Source organism: Ictalurus punctatus, chromosome 1 (assembly GCF_001660625.3).
Source record: "Ictalurus punctatus breed USDA103 chromosome 1, Coco_2.0, whole genome shotgun sequence".
In the NCBI taxonomy this organism is placed as follows: Eukaryota; Metazoa; Chordata; class Actinopteri; order Siluriformes; family Ictaluridae; genus Ictalurus; species Ictalurus punctatus.
Window position 1 is genome coordinate 16,855,631 of NC_030416.2, and position 18,781 is coordinate 16,874,411.

At 38.8% G+C, this 18,781-nt stretch overlaps 1 protein-coding gene across 1 annotated transcript; it reads right to left on the bottom strand.

Moving 5' to 3' along the window:
- Window positions 1-14,221: 14,221 nt before the first annotated feature.
- Window positions 14,222-18,736, bottom strand: uts2r3 (urotensin-2 receptor 3). The gene is made up of 2 exons (XM_017464023.3): window positions 18,495-18,736; window positions 14,222-16,792 (listed from the first exon to the last, which is right to left on the bottom strand). The coding sequence occupies exon 2, from the start codon at window positions 16,638-16,640 to the stop codon at window positions 15,477-15,479; it is 1,164 nt and encodes a 387-aa protein (XP_017319512.1). The 5' UTR covers window positions 16,641-16,792; window positions 18,495-18,736; the 3' UTR covers window positions 14,222-15,476.
- Between the last annotated feature and the right edge of the window lie 45 nt (window positions 18,737-18,781).

Genomic DNA, 18,781 nt, shown 5'->3' on the forward strand with positions numbered 1-18,781 from the left:
CTTTATTTCTTTTCTTTCTTTTTTTTTTTTTTTTTTTTAAATATTAATTCATTCACTTTAGTAACTGCTTTATCCTGCTCAGGGTCAATCCAGAGATCCAGCCTATCCCAGGAACACTGTCAGGACACACCCTGGTTGAGACATTTGCGTTACATTACATTTATGGCATTTTGGAATGCACCCTTATCCAGAGCGACTTACATTTATCTCATTTATACAACTGAGCAGTTGAGGGTTGAGGGCCTTGCTCAAGGGCCTTTTTCCTACTGTTACAGAATATGTTTATCACAAACATATACCATATATTATGTTATTATTTGAAAATCATATTGCACACCCCCCACCAACTTGTGCATGTGTGAAAACATGTACTCTCATGTAACCCACATGGCAGGCCCTAAATAGCAGCCCCCCAACCACTAAAGAATTTCACACTGAAGAAACCTTGCTCAAGGGCCCAGTGGTAGACACTTGGCAGTGCTGGGATTTGAACTTACAACCTTCTGAGAAGGTAATCTAATGTCTTGACCACTGAGCTACCACTACCACACAGGGTTGCCTTTTATTTTCTTGAAACAACTTGTCCGTGATGTTGTATTAGGCGTGGTAATTTATAAATGATTTCCATCTACTAGCACTTAACATTCTGGACTGTCTTTCAGACAGAATTCATTAACCTGTTAATTAGACAGAGAGCCATCTACCACGTGAAATTATTCATATCAATATAGATTTTAGTTTTCAAATAAATAATATTCAGCAAGATTGGGTTAAAATATCTCAATACTTCTATGTGTGGGAGGGGTTCAGTGACTTTTCAGTGTCACCACCTTCAAGCTGCTATAGTCCAGGCAGAGCCAAAGGCTTCTGTCTTTTGTTCTGTCAAGAACTATAGAAGTAACCCATGGAATATCATTCTTTTGAATGATACTATTTTGCAGTACTCATATAGCAGTTCTCATACTTCTGTTCTGTTCTTGTACTAATAAGGTCTTGAGGGGAAAGAATGACAATCATGCACAGCCTCTCCAGTTGGTATAACATAGAATTTTATCAGTCTTTCCATCAACCTTCATATGCCGGGAGAGCATGTCTGTCTTTTTACTCCTTTTTTTTTATTACACTATTGTTCTCAGTTCCTGATTTTGCAATGTTTATTTGCTACATGTACATTGTGTTACCTTGATGACTGTTTTGAGATGAGTGTGTCTTTTGAAAACTGGGAACTCAAAATTTGTTGAAATATGAGATGCACATATTGAAATGTGTTCAGCAGTTACAAATGTCTGTAATTATCGTGCAGGATTTTGTGATGATACCACAATAAATCTTGTCAGATATTTTTCAACCTTTAATGTGATATAGCACCCAACAAAACAATGAGAGAAAAAAACTCATCGTAAAAGGTTTTAGGGGAAAAAACTTACAATAACCTGGCTGCACAAATGTGCACCCCCCTTTATAACGGAGAATGTGACTGTGCTCAGAATGAACCAATCACATTCAAACTCATGTTCATCAATGAAGTGATTCTGATTAACCCCAACTACAGATCAGCAGTTTCTGTAGGATTTTCATGACATCATCTTGGTTTCATCCCACTGCTGAAGCCATGGTCCACAAAGAGCTTAAAAAGCATATACAGGATCTGCTGAATGGTATCATTCAGGAGAGGGGTATAAAAGAATTTCAAAGCAGTAGATGTACAATAGAACTCAGTGAAGGCCATCATTAACAAGTATAGAAAATGGGGCACCACAGTGACACTAGCAAGAACATGGCATCTATCTTAAATACTGTAGACAAAAGGACAAGAAGAAAACTAATCAGAGAGTCTGCCAAGAGACTTATGGCAACATTAAAGGAGCTCAGGGCTGAAGTGGGACTGTTTTTCAGCCTGAGAACGTTATCTGAGCATCCCACACACTCACTTGGGATGCCCACAATGACAAATTCACTGTTTTGTCACTATATATTTTAACTAGATACTGCAAAGTAGGCACCAACTACAACACAAATTAAATAAATGTAGGCAAACCAAAACATTAACTAAAGTAAATATAAAGGGCTGTAGTAAATTTCAGATTTCAAATTGATTATCAACATTATATTTTGACTAAGACAATTCTAACTTAAATCGTTTATGCTTAAACAAGCACTCTTTATTTCCACACTATTTGCTTTCAAGTGAACTGTTTTGATATTTCACACTTTATTGATAAACATACACAGTAGGCCACTAGTAATGCAATTATGAATAAGGCTTCTCAGAGACTATCAACTATATTTACACTTAGATGGCCACATAATCATTTTGAAGTTAACAAATCAGTCATTCATGAATATCTCAGGAATGCTTTGAAATGTTCTTGACACTAAAATGAATAAACACTAAACTGAAAGTAGCTTTAACATAAAGTAGCTTTAACATAAAGAAATTATAGCTTGTCAAGCTATGAGCTTCTCATGATTTATAGCTGTCAAGTATCTACAGTGACTTTACCTATGTAGGTCATTTGCATTTATATTATTTGCACTGGGATGATCACACAACAGTCATTGGTAGAGCAGTGTGTATTATGCAGTGTTACACTGTGGTTGCCATTGATACCTGTCTCAGCAGCTGCATCGCTATATTATGGGTTTGTTGCTGTTGCAAACAAGTCTGTACATTTGGTGAATTTACTTGCGTCTTCCTCTAATTCCTTTGTCTTCTTTAATCTGGCATTTTCCACCCAATTTTCTTTTTTGCTGTATATATTGATGAAAGGAAAAGAGGGCTCTCTGGTCAAATTGTACACCTGTACTTTTGTCATGTGACCAGCCTGGAACCAGTCAACCAATTAAGGATCTCAATGAGCCTCTCTCATTGTCTCCTGTATTGCCTCCTGTATGGGGAGTCAGGGGCATGATTGATGAGCTACCAGTAATGTGTGGCTCAGAGCGCAGCTGCCTGCAGCCTATGCTACAACAGGTAGACCTAAGTTATAACACTAACATTAAATTTAGTGTGTCACCAACCCACGGCCCACCATAAATTCTCCAGGTTCTCTCTATTATCCACTCTGACTTTGAAGTAGTTGCAGGAATGTCTGGCAAATACTGGACACTCCCTACATGTGACAACAATCTCTTTTGTTGTTTACATCTGGGATATGGGGTAGGGTGGCTAGACAGAAGCCCTTCATAACAAAAATAATAAAAAATGTAAAGAATCCTGCTACAATTTTGCTAAAGCATGTGGCAAATTGTATTATGGTCTGATGAGAGCAAGCTAGAACCTTTTGGACATAATACTAAAAGATATGTTTGGCACAAAAAGAAGACAACTTGTCACCCAAAGAACACCATACCTACAGCGAAGCATGGTGGTGGCAGCATCATGCTATGGGGCCACTTCTCTTCTACTGGGACTGAGGCTCTCATCCAGATAGAGGGAATCATGGATAGCTCCAAATACTAATCAAAACCTGGTTTTGGAATGGCCCAGTCAGATCCCAGGTCTAAATCCTATTGCAAATCTATGGAATAGCTGTGGTTTTCACAAGAGATCCCCTTGGCAATGTAATAAATCTAGAGCACTTTTGCAAGGAAGAGTGGAATAAACTTAACAAATCAGAATCCTCTCAAATCAAGTAAACAGTTTTTTCCCTCACCCATTATTTGGCTGTGTTTCTGATTGATCTTAATGGTTGCTTGCTTTACTGGTATTGGCAGTTACTTGGTCCTTATGCTCACACACAGTGAACAGATGCTACAATCAAGACTTTGTGTTAGATCTCTTATGCATGAACAATGCATAGCTTACTAAAGAACTGTACAACCAAATTATTTATCGCCTCCTGAAGTGCATAAAAACACTGTAATTGCTATACTGTTTCCCCAGTGTAGTGTCACTGCAAATGAAAGCTCACATTATGAATTTTAACCTCAGGGTCATTATTTATGCTAGAGCACAGAACCAAACTGGCAAGAATTCTATTGAGTGACTTTCAAGCTATAATGTATTAGTCATCCAAGTTATGTCTGCTGTAGTTAACACTGAATTCTTATATAATTTAGTCAAGGACATTTCCTGGAAAATATTCGACTCTAGCACTTGGTAATTTGATCTGATTGATTAAGGTGCTATTGCATCTATAGACAGGGCCTTTGCCATTTATAGGCACATTACACAGCGGGCTTGTAGTTTATTAGCTCAAATTAGCTGCAAACACAGAACAATGAATTATCGCAGAACATAATTAGCTGCCATTGTTTCAAGTAAACAAGGACTTCATGGAACAGAGTAATTCTTAACAACAAAGACGACAAGGAAAAGAACTTCCTGTATTTAACACCTATCTCTAATTCTGCTTACTGCTGCACTGATGCTACCCATAACATTATTACACTGTACAACTGTACAATTGTGGTTGCTCTATCGATCACAGCTACTCTGCTACACATCTGTTATTCCATACTTGCTGTTTTGCACCTTTTGCACTATACATTACACTATTGATTCATCTTCCCTGGGATTAATATTCCAGTATTTGCACTGACACATTTCTCACTCTATATCCAATACTACATTTTATATTATTTTGCTGAATATACATTTATTTATTTTTATTATTCTGAATACTCTTGCTTGCTCAGACTCTACTTTTTAGATTGCTGCTGTAATCTTAGAATTTCCCTCCGGGAATTTTAACATAATCTTTCTAATGTATCTATCTATCAATTTAATAATATCGATAGGGAATGATAAAGTGATCTATCTATCTATCTTTCTATCTAGCTAGCTAGCTAGCTATCTATCTCAACACTTTTGGCTCTGAATGAAAGCCCAAGAGAGAAGTGATTTTCCACCATGCCTGTCTTCACCATCAATCATGATGTTCTCAAAGCGGTTCCATCATTTTAGTATCTGGGCAGCATCTTATCTGTGGGCTGCAACACTGACCTTGAAATCCAACACTGGCTCAAACAAGCATCAGTCACTTTTGGGAGACTTTGACGCTGGGTCTTTCAGAACACAAATGATCTCTGGCACACTATTGTTGTCTGTGAGGCTGTCTGTGTCCCTACCACTGCTATAAAATCAAGCTTGGTCTGACCAGCTACCATCTGCCCAAACACAGGCTGAGCTGGTCAAGCTGGTAGACATCCTTTGCAGCTGGTAAGTGCTGGTAGAAAGGAAACAGCAATACAGCTGCTAATGCTATTGTAGACAGGTTATAAAAAGTAATAAAGTTGGGGGAAAAAAACTTATACGTGGAAGAATGGTCACCTTTACCATGACAGAACATGCAGCATCTTTTTTTCATGTCATGACTGACAAAGCTAAAATTGATGTAAGCTGAATACATGTGAGAATGTAAGATGCTCTCAGCCAATAATTACTGCAAACAGCAGGCTTGGTTTGGTTTAAAAAGGAAATACTAATGCTCAAACCTAGTATTTAACTACACTGCATATCTAGCATAGTTGGCTACAGCTTATAAACAGTCCTGTCCATGTTTAGGATTGAAAGCTGTATTTACTATCCATCCATCCATCCATCTTCTACCACTTACTCCTTTTCAGGGTCACGGGGAACCTGGAGCCTATCCCAGGGAACATCGGGCACAAGGCAGGGTACACCCTGGACAGGGTGCCAATCCATCGCAGGGCACAATCACATACATACTCACACACCCATTGCTGTATTTACTAATGACAGTGAAATGTAAAACCAATGGAACTGTGCACTGTATGGATAAGTAAATAAACATTGTGTCCCAAATGGTCATTTTTTAAAAATTCATTCACATCCCTTGAGGACTTAGGCAGAAGGTATCTTTGATGAAGTGTGGATTTGGAGGAGGACTGCAGGGTTTAAGGCGTCATTTAGGATAGTGCCAGAGTCAGCTCTCATCTCATCTCAGCCTACTAAGCCTGTAACCATAGTGACAAGCTCAGAGAAATACTTAAAGGTATTCTTTGCCCTCTGTGACCTTTTCAAAAATAGAATAAATCCTTCATAGCCTATCTGGGTTCCATGCTATTCTCTTCATACTGATACCTTGATCCCAAAAATGATCAAAAAAAGAAACTTGTTCACTGAGTGTCTGGTACTGTATTAAATAACTACAAGTGGGTGAGGGTGAGCGACCTCATGCATGGCTGTCCAGTCATTTAGGCACAGTCATATGCAACCTTACAATTAAGACAATTGTTTAAGTAATATTTCAAGCTCAAATCCACCCACTTTGAGCACATGTTTAGATGCTTTAGCAAAATGAAATGCAATGAAATTCCACTATGAGTCTTTTCTGTATAGTCTGAGTGTATTACTACATAAATTATTGTCCCCTGGTGAGACTTCTTTACAGTATGAATTTGTTGATGACCAAGGCTGCGTCTGAAATCGTGTACTACTCTACTGTATAGTAGGCCAAAAACAGTACACCAGAGGGGTAGTATGTCCGGATTCTCAGTAGGCGAGAAACAGTAGGCAAGAAATACCCAGATAGCATACTGCTTACTGATTTTGCAGCATGTAACCGATGGACATTACGCAAGTCAAAAACCCCATAATGCAACGGGACTGGTGCGGACGAGCTCAGGAAGACATCGCGTCGGCTCTTTTTAAGTATTAAACCTTGGTTAAACAGGACTTGTTTAACAATACCTGAATAAACTGTTAACTTGTTGAAGGTTTAAACAAGTAAACAGTTCTCACATTTGAAATCTTTTTCATGATCTCCATCATGCCTTAGCTGGCCAAGCTAACAGCAACGAATTTATCTCAGCCTGTTAACACTGCCACGCTTAAATCACTAATTCAATTAACCTTCCTGGTGCACATTTTGCCGTTAGTGCGGTTGCTTTAATCTGGTGGTCCCTTTAAGATTTTTGTGCTTATGATGACATAGAAGGTCACATGACAATGCCAACACGGCAGATATAGTATGTCCAGGATTGTATTTATACTACACATACATACTGTTTAGTACGTACTGTTTCAACAGCCGTGCAGTAGGTACTGTCACAGTAATTGTCATTTATTAATGGTTCCTTACATTTCTCCAATGATATCCATCTCTAATAAAAGCAGTTGCTGGAACAATACCATGTTTTTCTATTTATATTTTATATATTCTCCTCTGGGGGGCATGGTGGCTTAGTGGTTAGCACATTTGCCTCACACATTCAGGGTTGGGGGTTCAAGTCCTGCCTCTGCTCTGTGTGTGTGTGTGTGTGGAGAACTGAAATGTATTATATGTTCTTTAGCACTAGGGGGCACACCACAGATACCTTTTTACTTTTCAGTCCTAGAACCACAAACCAGACAATATATGATATTCTAGACTTCTTAAGGAAACTCTGATTGTTGTGTGAACTGATCAGAAGTGTTGCACTTTCACCCAGTGCTTTCATATCAAATTTGTCTTAGATGTTTACTTTATCTCTTGTGAGTTGGTGTGTCAGTAGAAATAATTCAATTTTAGATTCCCAAAGATTCATTTTTGGATACAGTGTTTCAGTGTCTCAATTGCTCAAACATGTTTATTAAAACAATACACACAGTTTTGAATATCCTCATATTGTGAGGAAACTGCCTGAAGTCTGGAACCCATGGACATTAACGGACACTGTGTTTCTTCCATGGTGATGCTCTGCCAGGCCTTTACCACAGTTGCCTTCAGTTCCTGCATGTTCTTTGGGTGTTTGTCTTCAATTTGTGAAAAAATTGTTCAGACCAACTGCATTTACATACTGTACTGTAAGTGTAGTCATCATCAGTACAGAATTCATTTCTTTGCCATTTTCTAGTGGATGTATAAAACCCTGACACCAGCACATACACTGTGAGAGCTATAGTATGTTCTCAATTATAGTTTTTCTCAATAGTTTAGATGAAGTTGTTGAAAGTCAATTCATTCATTCATACATCTTCAGTGACCACTTTATCCTTGTCAGTCACAATGGTTCTATGTAAAATAAGTGTTGTGTTTGTACAAAAGAAAAAGCCAGTATGGAGTGTACACAAGTAAATTCGTCAGTAGGTTTCATAAACCTATGCAAGTTGAAAGTTGAAAATTATACCTGCTGTCAATCTCAATGTCAGGATGTGCATTATTAGAATAAAACCACAAACACATATACAGTTTGTCTCACCACCTTTCTCCATAATAACGCTCTCAAAACAATTAACACAGTCCATCCATTTCCTGTACCGCTTATCGTACACAGGGTCATGGGGGAGCCTGGTGCCTATCCCAGGTAATTCAGGGCATAAGGTGGGGACACCCTGGATGAGAAATGAAATACTGCTTTCTTCTTATAAAAATACTGAAGAAAAAAAAAATCAAAGCTATAGACCTGTCATCTTTTGACTAAATAATTCATTCAGCTATAATCATACAGGCACACTAAAGACAAAACATATTTATCTTCCTCCACATTTTACTTTCTGTCTTAAGGTTGACAGATTTCCTTAAATGGCAGGTTTTCCCATTTCGATTGATTACAAATACTTATGTTAGAAAATATATAGATTACAGGAAATTGCAAGCAGGAATACAAAATATTCATGCGTATGATCTTTGAATGAATCCGTCAAGCTGTTCATTTCTGTGAGGGCAGTGGGTCTGATTCATTTGCCTGAATATCTCTAAGAGCTTCTTCTGTGTCCTGTAGGAGTTTAACTATCTAATATAGGTTGCTTTCATATACTTTCCATATCCAGAAAGAGAGGAACTCAACAGCATTCACAAAGGGAGAGTATGGTGGGAGAAATGCCATTAGGATACATGGATGGGTTTAAGTTCACTAGTGCACTAGTGATAATTGGTGGAATTGAGCATTATCCCAAGCCTCCACAAAGTGACTCAGCTCCAGTTGTTCCTGGCCTTGCTGTTTTGGAATGAGGATGCCATTTCTGAGCTTAGAAAAATGAGGATTTGCTGTAGGACATGGTCAATCAGGATAGCCCTTATTTCATTTCAGATTCTTCTTCTTTATGTTGTTCCTCTCTGCTCTCCTCCTTTCTAATCTTCTCTCCCTACTGCCTGTCCTCTTCATCTTTCATTATCCCTATCTACCTCTTCTACTCTTCATCTCTCCTCATCTTCTCCTTATCTTTTTCCTCTCCCAAATACTACACCTCCTCTTATTCATACATTTCTGTTCACCACTCTTTGTCCAAATTCCACTTGGGGTAAATTATATTGGTTATATAGATGAAAAGATTCATTCATTCATTCGTTCATCTTTAGTAGTTATTTTATTCTGTTCAGGGTCAAAGTGGGTCCTGAGCTTATTCCAAGAACACTAGGCTCGAAGTGGGAGATTTCACCACAGATTGAGCAGCCAGTCCATCACAAGGCACCATGCACACAAGCAGATCCACCAACCTCAGCATTTTGGACAGTGGGAGGAAACCAGTACAACCAGAGGAAACCCATATGAGCTAGGGGAGAACATATGAAACTCAGAAAATGAAACACAGACAGTAACCTGAGCTCAGGCTTGAACCCAAGACCCTAAAGATGTGAGAAAGCAATACTACCCACTGCATCAGGTAAGAAGATTGCAAATTGAAATAAAATGTGATTTTTTTTTATGTTGTGTTAGGAAAAATGTCACACGTGTTTTTGTGTATTATGAAAACGGTAGCATTTAGACTACTAGGCAGTATGGAGTTTTAAAGACATGGAGATTCCATTTTGTGTTTTGTGTTTGGAAAACAAGTTATATGTAATTGTTTATGTTTCAGATGCCTGTTAACTATTTTGAGAGCACTAAACTAAATTTGGAGAAATTTATGTCATATCAACTGAGGACAAAACCTGCAAAAGCTACAATACTAAGGGCTCCACTGCTGCATTACAGCGCTGTAATACTGAAGTATTGCTAACAATGGAGTGATAGGTGCATGAACCTTGCAAAAGAAAGATTTTTGGCTCTGCGATGGTACAACAGGGAGCAGAGGAGTGCACAGATAATTGAGAACATTTAGAGTTTGTTGTTTTAGTAAGTGTATGCCACTGAGAAAGACAGTACAGTGTGAAAAACTGTGTGTGTGTGTGTGTGTGTGTGTGTGTGTGTGTGTGTGTGTGTGTGTGTGTGTGTGTGTGTGTGGTGTTTTCATTTTGAGGATAATGGTCATGGTTTTGAACGCAGTGTTTCATTTACACCTGATCAATGAGGATTTCCAAAATGTGCTTATAGGTACTATAAATGTGTTATGTGTTATTATGTGTGTCAGAAATTTGGAAACTCTATACCATGTTTAGTATTATCATCACTTGTACTGTAGAATCGTCTGTGTTTAGTCAGTTATCACTGTTGGGTACTTTAACCACTGAATGCATGAAATAAATACACAACACACTTTCAACAGTAAATTAACAGTAAACTGCTGAATATATCTATGAAGGTTTTTTTTTTTTTTTTTTTTTAATTATCTGTGCTGTCTGTCTTTGGTTTTCATCTACATCACAACTGATGTTTTTTCTGGCTAACTAGCAGGGGAAAAATCTGAAAGCATGTCGAATCAAGGCTTGTCATGTATTTGTACTAGCAGGTCCCTTTCAGTGTAAGGAATGGCTAGTAGACATGTACATAACAGTTATGGACATGCAGTCAGATCCATAAGTTTCTGGACAGTGACACACTTTTCATCATTTTGCCTCTGATATGATTGTAGATGTGAAGACTTTCAGCTTTAATTCAAAGGGTTTAACAAAAATATTGCATTAACCGTTTAGGAATTACACCCATTCATTTACAGAATCCATCTGTTTTCACAGGCTCAAAATTAATTGGACAAACTAACGTGATCATAAACATTAGAATTGTTTTTAATACCGGGATACAAATCCATTGCAATCAATGACTGCCTGAAGTAACCAGTGACCCAGTTCCAATGGCAACCATACACACCCATGCCATAACACTTCCTCCACATGTTTGACAGATGATATGGTATGCTTTGGATCATGAGCCCTTCCTTTCCTTTTCCATAGTCTCCTCTTCCTATCACTCTAGTACAAGTTAATCTTGCATCAGAACTGGTCAGGCTTGTTTGTTTTTTTTGTTTTTTTTTTTGGGGGGGGGGGGGGGGGTTTAGCAAAGTCTAATCTGGCCTTTCTGTTCTTGAGTGTTATCAGTGGTTTGCATCTTGAGATAAAACGTCTGCATTTACATTTTTGAAAGCGTCTCTTGATTGTAGACTTTGACAATGATATGCCTACCTCCTCCAGAATGTTCTTCACTTGGCTACATGTTGTGAAGTGGTTTTTCTTCACCAAGGAAAGAATTCTGCAATCATCCGCTTAGTTGTCTTCTTCTAGGCTTTGTGTTGCTGAGCTCGCCAGTGCATTCCTTCTTTTTATGAATGCACAAAATTGTTGACTTGACCACCCCTAAAGTCTCTGCTATCTCTCTGATAGGACTGTTTTGTTTTCTCAGCCTAATAATGGCCTCCTTCACTTGCATCAACACCTCTTTGGACCGCATATTGAGAGTTCACACCAACAGCTACTAAATGCAAATTCAATGCTTGGAAACAACTCCAGGCCATTTATCTCTTTAATTTGTCATGGAATAAGAAGGAAACAGGACACACCTAGCCATGAAACTGATTATCAGTCAGTTGTCCGATTACTTTTGAGCCTGAGAAAATGGAGGCACTCTAAAAACTGGTTGTATTTTCTGAACGGTTAATTCAGTATTCTACAATTTTACAAAGTCTACAATTCAATCACATCTTGATTGCTTCATTTCAAATCCATTGTGTTGGTGTACAGAGGCAAAATTATGAAAATTGTGTCACTGTCCAAATACTTATGGACTTGACTGTATAAGGAGGACTAAAGTAGACATGCCAGACACAGGCAGATAACAGACAAGCGCAAGGTGAAGAGTTAAATGAAAACAAGGGAGTCATGTAGACATGGTGTTTTCACAGTTCTTCTGGTCAGAGCCAGGGTGAGAACAGAAGGGCCGATGTCCGTTTATGTAACCTCCGGCCTCTGAAAAGAGCAGTCAGTGCCTTCGTCTGATCATGGCCACTGACAATGAAGTGTGAAGGTACGGGGATATGGCAGCGTAGGGCAGCTTTTTTTTTTTTACTGATGGAGCCTCAGGATCCACTTGGAAGTGCCACTTGGCTGTCTGGTTCCTGCCTGTTCACAGGTTGATATCAGGATTTGAATGCATTATTTTTTTTTCTTTTCCATCGGCAAGATTTAGAGTAAAATAGAATAAATGTTCTGGATTGTCTGTGTGAACAAGGCTTACAGTAATAAAAGACCATTCTCAGCACTAATGTGTAAACTCTTTGTGGGCTTTTATTTTGGCTTGGACAAAGCCAGAATCCTCAAATTAATATCCAACATGTAAGACAAAGAGGGAGAGGGAAAGATACAGAGAGATTGAAAGAGGGAAAACAGATGGGGAAATAGAATTTCAGTACGTGTGCATGTGTGTGCCTCGGAGAAGGGAGCCTCTTATACTGTCTCAGCGGGGGCTTGGGCCAAGCTTCGGCCTAGTCTCGTCTGCCCAGCGGGGGCCTTTCCTGAATGAGTCGCCCAGAGGAGGGGCACCTGCCTGAGCTACAAACACAGGGCAGAGACAGGAGTGTGGACCAGTGAGGGAGGGGGAAGGATGGGTGGTGAATGGAAAGACACTCAGGAAAAGGATTCAATCTCTGAAACGCATAGGTAGCACAAAAGTACAGCTTGGAAATGAAAATATATGTGCCCTTTACATCACCCTCTAGTCTGTGGTCTACAAGCCACTACCTCCGACAAAACAAGAAATTTTGTGCAAATACAGTCGTGGTGGTTATTGTTGGAGAGTCATACGGTACCATGTCTTGTGTCTACCAACATGAACTGACAGCTTATAGATTTATCAACCTCCCCAGGACGATAATTTTTCCCTCTGTTTTGACCCAGTGGGTAAATACATGTGCTTGAAGTTTATCACACACTCAATCTTTCAGACTAGCATTGGGGAACGGGGAGTCGGGGGTTGGGGGAGAGGGGTCAGGGACAGTCAGACATAACTTTGCCATTGTTAAACTCCTTAAGATGGTATTAAATAGAAACCTTTTATCCTCCTTCCTGTTTAGATAAAGTATTACTAGTCTACCAACATATTCGGTAGCACAGTTCATAAAAGCTGCTGATGAGCAGCAAAAGAAGCTGAGTTGTAATAAAGTGAGAGACCATGTCGTTCCACAGAAATGCACTGAGCTCCATGTGTATTGGAGATCTGAGGCAGGTCTGGCATTGGAGGATCCATGCTGACTTCACAGAGAACGAAGTAGGAACGCTAGCTAGCACGTTTCTCCCAGGTAAATGGAAACACATGCTAAAGGAATGAAAGGACAGAGTGAAACAAAGGTACAGTTTTGGATAAAAGTTTCTCAAGCACCATGTTCTGATTATGGGATGCCTATTTTTTCTTTTTGAACAGACTTAACTCCACTGTGATCGATGAATTATTATTTTTTTAAATAGGGACTAGAAAGGTTATTTTTTTCTTTGTATTTGTCTTCTAAGCCCCTTTATGAAATATATTGTATGCAATCACTAAAGGCAGACAGATGTTTTCTTCATGCAGCCTGACACCATGCTGCCATTCAAACATTTACAGACAAGACACAGCTTCTCTCACCCATATGTTACTCACATATTAACATCACATGCATTCCATAAATTAATTTAGTGCAGACATTTATTTACACACGGTGTCAAGTGAGAAACAGCAGTAAGCCTCTGCATTCTTGAATATGAGGTTTATATATATATATATGAGCCCTGACTTAATTTGCTTCAGATTAATTTGCCCTAATACTTATATTGAATCCAAATAGCAAAATAACTTAAATGTATTTAGCTAGAAGTCAGAGAAGGGGAATGTATATATGCTATGTCATTTTACAGAGATTTTAAGAAAATGCTATTTAAAAACAAATGCAGACTCAGTTACGATCATACTATTCAATTCCTGCTTGTTTGAATTAACAAAGAAAACACATTTCTATCATAACATCTCAATCAACTATCAATAAAACAACTAACTTCATGCCGTCTCTTGTTTCTCCATTGTATTGAATGTAATGAATGAATATTTATTCTATGCAGCTTTCTATCACTGGCACTCTCAAATACTCAGGATAAGGGACATTTTATTGCCTGAACACTTTGGTGACAGAACCATGAACCACTTCACAGACTTCAGTATTAAAGGGGTATTTTTATTCATCAATATATATTATTGTCACAAATGCATATATATGAATGTTTGTGACTATGTTTTGTGCAAAGCAATGCAGGGAAAAGACAGATGCAAAAATTAATGCAGTTTGCTGTGAAAGGCAAACAAAGTCTGACGTTTTCAAGAGTCATAGAAGACTCTGAATGCAAAGAATACCAATACCTTCTAGGAAACATATTATATTATAGAATGCAGTAGGCTGTAGTTTTCCAAATATTTAAATTAGAGCCAAGCATTCAGTAAAGTAAATCAGTAGAACAAGATTTTTGTAAGGAAGCAGTGTCAGTGTTGTCAAATCTGTATTATTGCCGATTTACTAATGTAAAAAGTGTGTATAAGCCAGTAAAATAAAAGTTATGAAAATTATTGTCCACTGAATGACAAACAAAATAAATGGGAATTGACATATTAATGTACAAAGGTAAAACATTGCAGTATGAGAACTAAACAGCTTTGTATGAGTTGATACACATTTACAAATCCTAAAAGAATGGACAATATTTATCCTCTTCAAAGAGCAAATTCCTATGGGAATTATTCTTTAGCTTTGAGCCTAATTTAAATATATGGTCTTTCCTTTCATTATGGCTAATAAACCAATCTGGTTTTAAAGTGCTTCACACCTGCAGTGAAAATTCCCTTTGGGCAAGTTACAAATCATGTCAAAACTTGTGTCGTCCCTTTAATGTTGCGCCTTTGGTGTCTCGTCAAACAGATGTTTTGCACACTTCTGTTCACTGTGTTTGCTAATTGAGGGCCTGATGCTTCATTATGAACTTTGCTTTTAAAAAGCACAAGAGCCTCATATAAGCAGATTATTACACATTGCCTTTTAGTAGAGAAAATGTTTATCATTAGGAGACTCCTAAACCCAATGACCCTAACGGGTGAATACTTAATATATTTGACTGCAGCAATAATGATGCAACTGAAATACATGAGTACCAGAATAATATATAATCCAATTAATTTAAAAAGATGTCTGTAATATGTCCTGCAAAGGACTGGTGTTCCATGCAGGGTATATTTCCCTCTATTGTGTCAAGTGTTCCCGGGATTGGCCCTGGATCCATCACGACTAACCAGAATAAATTGATTATGGTTACTGAATATGAATCAATGAATGATATACTGTATGTCATACTGACAAATGGGAACTGACAAAAGAGTTGTGAAAAGTGCACTTATATATTTTGGGTGGGTAAAAAGTGCTTTCACTGGTGAACAGAGATTCCCTTTTGGAAGAATGGAGCAGCCGTGCTTGCTGTCTGCCTGCTGGTCCGGTGCCGCTTTCCTGTCAGCAATGTGTAAAAAAATGGATTAACACATGAGTTCCCGTATGTTAGTCCTGTTAGGATCCGGTTAACAGTAACCTGTGTGCCTACTGGTACAACACGTAGAACTTCTGGGTGATAGAGTGGTAGCAACTGCCAAATCCAGAATGGAAGGAAACAGGCCCAGAATGTAAGCACAATTCCCAGGATGAGAAGGAGGACTTTGGGTCTAGGAGCACGGGGTGGGTTGGCGCTACATCCACCAGCCCAGGCCAATTGGGTCTGGGAAACCCAGTAGTGACGCCCCAACGCTGCATACAGACCCCCGATGGCCAGACCTGGTCCTAGGATACTGGTGCAGAATAGTACACTGAGGTAAGCTTTGGAGCTCTGCTCATCCCATGCTGGAACACACAATTTGCCCTCCTGGTTTTCTCCATCCTCCAGGTGCAGAGTGATCATCATGGGTAGGCTGAGTGCCACAGCAAGGCCCCATGCCAGAACCACACGCCGCAGGCCTGAAGTAGGAGCTGAAGAGGCAGCAAGTGGGTCTGCCACAGCACGGTATCGGTCCAGACTCATTGCAGTCAGTGTGAAGATGCTGGCGTGCATGGTGAGCAGGTCCAGGCTGAGCAGGAGGCGGCAGCCGAGTTCACCAAAGGCCCAATCAGATGCCAGGCTGTCATAAACGATAAAGGGTGCTGTGGAAAGGTAAAGCAGATCTGCCAAAGCCAGACTCAGAACCTGTAGATGAAGTGAAGAAGAAGAAGAAAAAGAGGAAGACGAGGTGGGGGAGGAATTAGAAGAGTGAGATGGGGAAAAGGTTCTAAGGCAAGCAGGAGTCAAACAGCAGCTTGGTGCCATACTGCGTCTCCTTCTGGGGCCCCTGCGGCGCTGAATGAGAAGCCCCAGAGTGTAGAGGTTTCCCAGAATACCCAGAAGCGAAAGGAGCGATAGAAAGAAACAAAAAAGAGCTGTGGATGCTACACTTGGGGATGGATAAACTAGGGGAGAAGGGGAAGGTGTGGACAGGTTCGAGAGGAAAGAAAAGGTGTACAAAGGAGCTGAGGACGAGAAGATGGAGACCGAACCTGGGTCATCCATTTCGCTTGGAAAGAAGAATCTTCTCTGAGCACGTTGATTTAAGCACAATTTGCAAATGCTAACATGAAACAATAAAGAGTTTTGTGTTTGTTATAGATTCAGAATATAAGAAGGGGTAATGTTGGTACTCTATTAGAGAAATGAGAAGAGGACTGAGAGGGAAAAAAAGGAGAGGGGGAGAGAAAAAACAGAACAAGAGGAGTTCATGAGTGATTTTTACATACATCAACTGAATAAGAAAAATATGGAGATAATTTAAACTTCATAGGCCTAGTAAAATTCACGGTTTCATATGTCACAGATATTGGCCAAGAAAAGAAATGAGAGGTTGTAGGAGCGTCACTGCAGTCACAAGTTTACAGTTTGCGCTGTAATATATTTAATATGATTGATATGCCTTGTGTTCTGTAAATGCACCATTTACTTATTATTTATTTATTTATTTATTTCATGTTTCATACTTATTTTTATAGGCGTATTTATTTTCCTGCAAATGCGCCAGATCGGTCCTGGTTAGCATGACGCGCTCAGCCGGCGTTAAACCGCTTCATGCGTCCTGTTGGTGAGAATTAAAATAAGTTCATTGATAATTAATTATCTGAATTTCATAATTCAAACGAAAAAGGTAAATGACCGCGCAAACAGAAACCTTCAGCGACCAATTTATTCCTTTTCTTAAAATCTAGCCTACTGTAGGCTTCGATTAATTCTGCTACGCCTGTTTTAACAAATCTAGATGTTTCAGTGTCTCAAATACTTGTGTGTTTGTATTAACACAATTTAATTTTCGGTAAATCGTCGTTGATTTACTGATTAATTAATCAAATCCTCTGCATTTTCAGCTTTCATATTCCTCAGCGGTCGGGCATTTGAGGTGTATTCTTCACCGCTGAGTGTGTAACATTATCTGTGACGAGTGCGCATTTAAACAGGAGGAATTTCTGGGCCACATGGTGACTCTCCATAAGCGTCTCCATAAGGGTTCAAGGAGGAAAGCAACCCATACGCATCACACCGCGTGCGCGCGCGTCCACACACACACACACACATACTCAATCAGGTCCGTATCTTAGTTCTAATCTCTAAATGGGATGGAGTTATAGGCAGGAAAATTAATCCCTAGTGAGGTGTTCATTTAACGGTAGACACTTTTAAGATAAGTATTCTTTAAGAGCAACAAGGAAAAAGCTATATTAATAAGGGTTTTCTTTTATTTGTTTACATTTTACGAGATAAATTTAAAGGAACAATTTAACCCAGGTGATTACATTGTGGTATTATGCGAAAATGTAATTATTATCTAGGTTATTAATTTTACTCCTAGCAATAAGTACTATTCATTATGTTGGCTTATCAAAGTTTTATTTAGAGTTGCTCTTCTTAATTTCATTCTCTGATGAGAATGAAAGATTTGTAAGACTGGCAAGACGATAAAGCACTGCAACATGTAACCGTTAATAGACAGAATTATAATAATAATGTAAAATAATAATAATAATAATAATAATAATAATAATAATAATAATAATAATAATAATAATAATAAAATAAAATTAAACTAATTTGTAAAAACTGATCATCTGTTGTCGTTTAACAATTTTAACAGTACTGAAAATGAATTGAAAATGACCTAAATCCACGAGTCAGATCCATCAACATTATTAATGATTCAGAACTATTAGTTATGAAAACAACCCACTGGCATGAGGGACTACAGTAGCATGTGCCGACCTGATCATATCAATTCAACAACATTTTAATGGTTTATTTTGTGTAGTATCAAGACACCAGTTAACAAAATTTCTAAAACTATTCAAGTAATTCATGAAGCATGTCAGTGTAAACTGTGTTTACCTCCGGCTGCAGAGTTCAGATGGTCATGTTCCACGCAGTGTGCACTGGCCTTTCCAAAACCGCAGCACGACAGAGAGGCTTCTCAAAAGTTCCTTGGTGGCTTTCCATGTTAAAAAAAAAACCTGCCCGTTGTAGATAAATATCCCTTTGTATACGTTTTAACTTAAGATATATTTGTTGTTCTTTAAGGACAGGACAGGCAGTACTTTGAGCTGCTGAGGAAAGCTGCTCATACACCTTGCTCACCTCCTCCTCTTCTGACTCTTCTGATAAGTGCGGCCAGAGAG

What these genes read in the sequence shown, in the direction of transcription:
- uts2r3 (XM_017464023.3), bottom strand. Translation starts at nt 16,640, where the DNA reads ATGGATGACCCAGGTTCGGTCTCCATCTTCTCGTCCTCAGCTCCTTTG.